At 40.5% G+C, this 7,385-nt stretch overlaps 1 protein-coding gene across 1 annotated transcript; it reads left to right on the top strand.

The window, feature by feature from the left end:
• Positions 1–774: 774 nt before the first annotated feature.
• LOC104968213 (phosphatidylinositol 4-phosphate 5-kinase-like protein 1) lies at positions 775–6,176 on the top strand (the record flags this gene model as incomplete). The annotated part of the gene is made up of 8 exons (XM_010797790.1): positions 775–813; positions 2,055–2,105; positions 2,828–2,982; positions 3,643–3,767; positions 4,810–4,844; positions 4,937–4,992; positions 5,255–5,367; positions 5,950–6,176. Coding segments are annotated over exons 1-8 (801 nt in total), but the record flags the coding sequence as incomplete, so codon positions are not given.
• Positions 6,177–7,385: the final 1,209 nt, after the last annotated feature.

Raw genomic sequence — 7,385 nt, 5'->3', positions numbered from 1 at the left:
TATATATATATATATATATATATATATATATGCATGTGTGTATATATAATATAAGTAATAATTGTAATAATTGTAAGTCGCTTTGGATAAAAGCGTCAGCTAAATGAAATGTAATGTAATACCGTGTATATGTATATGTCTTGTTTATTTCAACAACAAGAACAAGAAACAACATCCATCTTCTTTGTTTGTTGTTGAGTGTTTGAAAGAACATTATATCACAAGATGGATGCCGTCGTGTTATTGTCACGTGTGTGAAATTACTATAGATGAATACTCTTACACCTAATAAATAAGTAATAGATACAAACAGAGAGATTACATACCTTTCCGGTGACGGAGGTTCATAATCAGAGTCTTTACTGTCCCCTTTATGCGTGACGAGATCACTATCTTCCGAAGGAGAGTCCTGAAATACGATGTCCAATGCCTCCTCGACGGACAAAAAAGTCTCCTTTCTGGCTGCCATTGTTACAATGAAGACAAAGAAAACAAATCCTGCTGTTTCGCTGATCGATCTGCCGTTCTCTGCTCTCCTGTCGCCGCGGGACGGGACACTGCTATGCTATGCTATGCTATGCTATGCTTGCGTAAAAAGAGTGGGCGTGTGCGTAAACCAGCTATACTGCCTTTATTTATACTTACGCAAGATCCTATCTCTGGAACCCATTGGTCGATTTGGGTGATTGACACCTTTTTTGAATCGTTAGAGCCAATCGAATCGAGTGGCAGTTTCAAAATACATAAATATGTTACGCCTGCGGAGGGGGAGCTATGCGTAAACTGCATCTCCCGCAGCTGAAGCCACGGACTGTAGGGGGTGGGCGATACCACAAAATCTGGATTCGATCCGATACCAAGTATTTCAGAGCCAGTATCGCCGATACCGATATCGATACTTTTTTAAATGAAAAGCGTCTTATCTACTTTCATATAGGGGAGAGCTGCATGACATGATTTTTGAGCTGAAATCATCATAAATAGTCTAAATCTGAATTTATTTTCATGAATACAGACAGGACAGTTTTTTATAGACAAATAAACGTTTTACTTTTGCAAATTTAAAGTGCAAACATAAAAAATAACAATACAAAGTGGCCAGAGTAGCGAACTGTCTTCTTGCACACATCACAGTTCACAGTGCTCCACACAACGCTGCTCTTTCTCTCAGCCATCATGCGCGTTTGCTACATATATAGCATTTTCGGACCCGAGCTCAGGTCCGTGGGGCTTAAGAGGTTTTAACAGTGGCTTGCTTTCCCCTTCGCTGGCCAGGTACGAGATGGCCGCTTGATTAACAATGAAACATCACTCCGGACGTCACGGTCCCCTGGGGGGGGGGGGGGGGGGCTGTGGCAGAGAGCAGGCACATGTCAGCAATCAGTGGGCCTTTGTGGAGCCTGTGTTGCTGCAGATCACATTGTGGCTTGAACTCAATCTAGCTTGATTTCTAGCTACGCTCGAGTCAGTCCACCACTTTGGATCCATCCTTGCTTTTTGGTCCCTGAGGATGAATCCTAATGACTCAGATGATCCTCTGACGCCACCAGCAGGTCATGGTTTTCACTCTTCCTGTAAATATCATCATGAGACTACAGTTCTGCTACTACTGCTCTGTGATGCAAGCTCTGTATCATTCATCAATCATCACACCATTTAGTCTGCCAAAACAGGAAACGCAAGTCAATTGTACTTGTATTGACTTGTTTTCTGTGTTGTGATATGTCATTATGGGGCATGGAAAATGATGTCCCATCGTACTTATTAACAACATTTTTGGATTTCTTTTTTCAGCCAGGCATTTCAAATCTTTCATTTGGCCACAATGCTTCAGGGATTATTGATTTGCAGCAGCTATAGTGTTCGTATTAATTTCCATTCCTCTTTTCAAATACTTAGTTTCTATACAATGAATTTACTTTATGTATATACTGTATCTAAAACCTGCAGTTATATGTACAACAGTTACTGTATATATACCTTAATTTAGCTTAATGATTAAATAATGAATCCTTCTAATCTTAATGGCATCTCTGCACTTTCTCCTGCTCTAGAATGAACTGTCTGATGAGGATTACAGATTAGAGGTCACTCAGATTCATAAGGTAGGTGGATGATATGTCTCCATCACTAACAGGCCTCAAATTCATTATTCTTGTTTTCACCAACAGTTAGCAGGCTTAGGGAGTAACTGATTACATGTAATGAGATGAAGTAATCAGGATAGAAAAAAGGTAACATTATTCAATAGAGATTACTAACAGGATGACAGTGTTGCAATATTTTGAAATGAAGACGGATATATTCTAGGTAGACTAACTGAATTTTCTTCATGGGTTATATTGAAGCTACTTTAATTCTTATTTATTTTTAAATACATGTATTTTTTAAATGCAGTAGGCGGACACCTGATTTATTAAACTAAAATACAGTTTGCTTTTGATTAATGTTAAATAAAGTAAAGCTTAAACAACATTGTTAGCTATTACTGTTACCAGAAGTATCTTGGTTCCTTCTTTTCTAAGGTTGCATACATTAAAGTAAAAAAACATCTTATTGATAATTATTTTCTCTTTTTTTATATTTTCATTTCATTTGATTTTGAGGTAATCCAAAACTAACAGAAAGTAATCAGATAACATCACTTTTCTATTTTGATACTCAGAGTAGGTTACTGATTACATGTATTGTAGATGTTACATTTTAAAGTAACACTCCCAACCCTGGTAATGTGTGTGTGTGTGTGTGTGTGTGTGTGTGTGTGTGTGTGTGTGTGTGTGTGTGTGTGTGTGTGTGTGTGTGTGTGTGTGTGCACGCGCGTATGTAGGACTTCACCATGGAGACCTTTGCGGGCCCGGTGTTCTCCCTCCTGCGGGGGGCTCTGGGGGTCTCGGAGCAGGAGTACCAGCAGTCTCTGAGCTCCAGCAGCTGCTACCTGCAGTTCATCAGCAACTCCAAGAGCAAGGCTGACTTCTTTCTCACGTGAGTCACCTTCCAACTCAATAACACACATGATGGTTCCTCTGAGTCACTTTTATTTTTTATTAGAATCATATTTGCCTAACTAAAAACCTAAATGTTTATTAAAGATTAAATAAGATTATATTCAACGTTATTGTCATTGACAACAAAACGGAATTAGCATCTAACCAATGCAAAAAATAAAGGGCAGAGTTATTTATAGTATAATATAAATATATACATCTGACAGTATTTACACTATGAACAGTATATCGAGGTATACACATTATATACAGCAGTATAGAAAGGAATACGCTATGGATCAGGAATATATGGACAGCATGATACACAATACAGAATAAATATGAATATATTATAGACCTTTATTGTCGTTTAAAATACTACAAATAAATATGAGTATGCCATAGAAAATATCGTTAGTGACGTGAGTGAACAAGTCATAACTTAAACCTCACATCTTGCAACGGAACCACTCAATACGCTGAGTCACTGTAATGCTTCTTTCATCTCAAAGCAGAGGGACAGATTATATCACTACTGAGTATTTGGTGTTAGTAAATCTGAGACCAAAATAGATATAAAAAATGTTTTGTTTTCTTTCTTTGAGTGGCTAGATAACTGATACAGAAATGTTCTCACTTGGTGCTCTTGAACTTTCAGGAATGATAAAAGTTTATTTTTGAAGACGCAGAACAAAAGGGAAATCAAATTCCTTCTGAGCAACCTGAAGATCTACGTGGAACATCTGAAGAGATTCCCCCACTCACTGCTGGTCAAGTTCCTAGGTACACACACTCACACACAGACGCACACACTCACACACCATCACAGATTATTTTCGGCCAAGATACTGTATCTAAACAAAGCAGAATAAGAACTCTGAGGCTAGCTAACTGAAATATACTGATGGTTTTCATTTGCAGATTTTCTTTTATTGAAAATAGTTTTGAGGCAATATTATGTGATGATCAGTCATTTTGCAAATCAAGCACCTCCTCTGTTTCATAGTGCAATTCACTTTTACACCACTGTTGTACATTTGGATGGATGTATTTGTACATTTGTCACGATTATGTTACAATCAAAACAACTATTGCATGGAACACTTTGCTAACACAATAAGCACGTGCAACAACACAAGACACACAAGACACATATATTACTTAATAACAATCAACGGCAGCCTTTATTTAGCGCTCGCCAACGATGAAAAGCCAGACCAAGATTTACACCTGCTCCGTCCCTTCGCCTGTTCCTATCTTAGCGTGCTCCTTACGTCTTCTTTGTCTCCCACATCTGCCATGAAGTCCGACCATTTAGCGTTATTTACCAAAATGTCTTGTCTGAAAGCCTCACACACTTTGAGATTGTTCAACCAACATTTGTGTAATCTCACATTCTCGACGGAAAACCTTGGTGCAACAATGTATAAATTCAAACTCCTTCATGTAAGCAGCGTGTTACTGTTGTAGCTGCTGCAGATGGAACTAGGTTAAACATTTTATATACCTTGGCTGTTTATTGCCGCGGTTATCAACCTAGGGGGCTCCCCTCAAAAGGCTCCCCATAAATCTGAAGGGCCATGAGATGATAAATGGGAGGGGAAAAATAGAGCACTGATATACTATATATCTAGTTTAGGGCCATAAGCAAAAAAGGTAATTCAGAATATATAAGAGAAGTAGTTAGTCACCAAGTCAGTCAAATACATCAGTAGTATAAAGAAGCACACAATGAAGTACAGCTACCTCAACATTGTACTGTATATGACAATAAATCAGATAATCTTTTGCTTTGGACTCAGTTATTTCTCACTGTTTTTTCAAGGTGTTCATAGGATCAACATCCCACACAGGCAGAAGGTACAGAAACATTTTATTACTGGTTGTGGTTGTTATTAAGCAGTGTTAGAAACCTTGGGAAGCACTCACTTTGTTTCACTTGTCCTTTGCAGAAATACTTCATTGTAATGCAAAGTGTGTTTTATCCTGATGATCGACTCAATGCCAGGTAAGCCTAATCTGATGGCCCACAGGTCAACATATGAGTGGAATGAGTGTCAGACACAGGAACAGACAGTGTGTGTGCAGGGGCGCCGCCAGGGATTGTGGACCCCATGAAAGGATATCAAATTGGTTACTTAAAAATGTTTTTCTTAATGTTCTAAAATTGTCTGGGCACCTGTCAGTCACGGGCCCTTAGAATCGTCCTAACTTTTCACACCCTTACGGCGCCCCTGTGTGTGTGGGTTGATGTGTGTTTGTATGGCCAGGTACGACATTAAGGGCTGCGAGGTGAGCCGTTGGACGGAGCCTGCGCCGGAGGGGAGCCACATCATCGTGGTTCTCAAAGACCTCAACTTTGAAGGGCAGTACATCTCTCTTGGTACAGAATGTGCTGTTAATGTGTGCTGTGCAAGCGTCAAACCACAAATGAAAAACAACGACCCCTTTGTTGAGACGTCCAAAAAATAAACGGGAAGAAATAAGCCTGTTTTCAGCCAGATACAAAGCTAATTTCATTCATGACAACTGTACAGAGAGGGAATTTCAAAATAACTACCGTTTATACAAGCTTCAGATTACAGAAATAATCTGATGAATTTTACGTATAAAGTCACAGTATTATTCAAAATGATTCTAATGAGCTCTGTGATATGTATATTAATCTACCAATTGATATAATACCATAATAATATCTTCCTTTTTGTTATTATGAAATGGGCAATTCTGAATTATGACTAATATTACTTATTTTACTTGAAGTACTTTCTGATACTAATACTTTTATACTTTTTCTTTCAATGTTAATGCGCCAATATTGGTCATATGAGGCTGTGTAAGGGTACAGAGAGCATATTTAACCCCCATCAGGACAGCAGTATATTGTACACTGTCCCATTCCTTTTAATTTGAATGTACTATCTAAAATCAAATTCATTTACACATAAACTGTATGTGTGTGCAGAGCGGCAGCGGGCCTGGCTCCTGCAGCAGCTGGAGATCGACACACACTTCCTGCGGAGGCTCAATGTGCTGGACTACAGTCTCCTTCTGGCCCATCAGCCCTTGCACCACGACGAGCGCCACCAGAGTCTCTCCTTCGCCTCCCTCATCATGAGAGCCAAGAAGTCAGTGTCTTTAAGCTGTTGTCCACATTTTGTGGCCCTGTTTTGGTGGTTCATCATTAGTACAGTACTGCTATCAATCTTTCAAATGTTACCAGTAGTTGTAAAAAGAATACATACCCAATGAGTTGATAAGTGAAGAAGTTATTGATGGCTATCTTGATGATCAATTATTCATATCATTAATTTATTAAGTTACAAGACTGAAGCTCCATTCTGATAACAACACATGTGAAGATTGAAAGTGAAATATTTCCTGTAATTTAACTCCTCATTGCGAATGTGGTTTTTACCATGGTGAAACGGCAGTACATTCAGCAGGACCAACACAGACTGTTATTACTGGAATAAGAGGAACTGTGTAATGAGTGGGCCACATCAAACAAATCTGTTAGTCACAGTTCAAAGCTTTTTTATTTTTTATTTCCTCCAATAGTGACAAAGACAACGGCAATAAGACTGTCAGGAAAAGTGATTTAATCCCCAGAGACCCCGGTGTTGACACAGCACATTTTAAAGCAGAAATAAACCTGCTTACAACCGGATACAAAACATCCATCCATCCATCCATCAATCTTCTCCCGCTTATCCGTGGTCGGGTCGCGGAGGTAACAGTTCCAGCAGAGAGCCCCAAACTTTATTTTCCCTGGCCACATCAACCAGCTCTGACTGGGGGATCCCAAGGCGCTCCCAGGCCAGCGAAGAGATATAATCCCTCCATCTGGTTCTAGGTCTACCCCTTGGTCTCTTCCCAGCTGGACGTGCCTGGAACACCTCCCTAGGGAGGCGCCCAGGTGGCATCCTAACTAGGTGCCCGAACCACCTCAACTGGCTCCTTTCGACGCGAAGGAGGAGCGGTTCAACTCCGAGTCCCTCCCGGATGACCGAACTTCTCACCTTATCCCTAAGGGAGACACCAGCCACCCTGCGGAGAAAACCCATCTCGGCCGCTTGTACCTGCGATCTCGTTCTTTCGGTCATGACCCATCCTTCATGACCATAAGTGAGGGTAGGAACGAAAATGGCCCGGTAGACAGAGAGCTTTGCCTTCTGGCTCAGCTCCCTTTTCGTCACAACGGTGCGGTAAAGCAACTGCAGTGGAGGTGCTGATCCTCATCCCAGCCGCTTCACACTCGGTTGCGAACCGATCCGAGTGCTGAAGGTCGCAGACCGATGAAGCCATCGGAACCACATCATCTGCAAAAAGCAGTGGTGCAATCCTTAGTCCACCGGACTGCAGACCCCCTCCCCCACGACTACGCCTCGAAATCCGATC

This window comes from Notothenia coriiceps, unplaced genomic scaffold (genome assembly GCF_000735185.1).
Source record: "Notothenia coriiceps isolate Sejong01 unplaced genomic scaffold, NC01 NC01_scaffold00038393, whole genome shotgun sequence".
Taxonomy (NCBI): Eukaryota; Metazoa; Chordata; class Actinopteri; order Perciformes; family Nototheniidae; genus Notothenia; species Notothenia coriiceps.
This window is presented reverse-complemented; position numbering and strand designations above follow the sequence as displayed.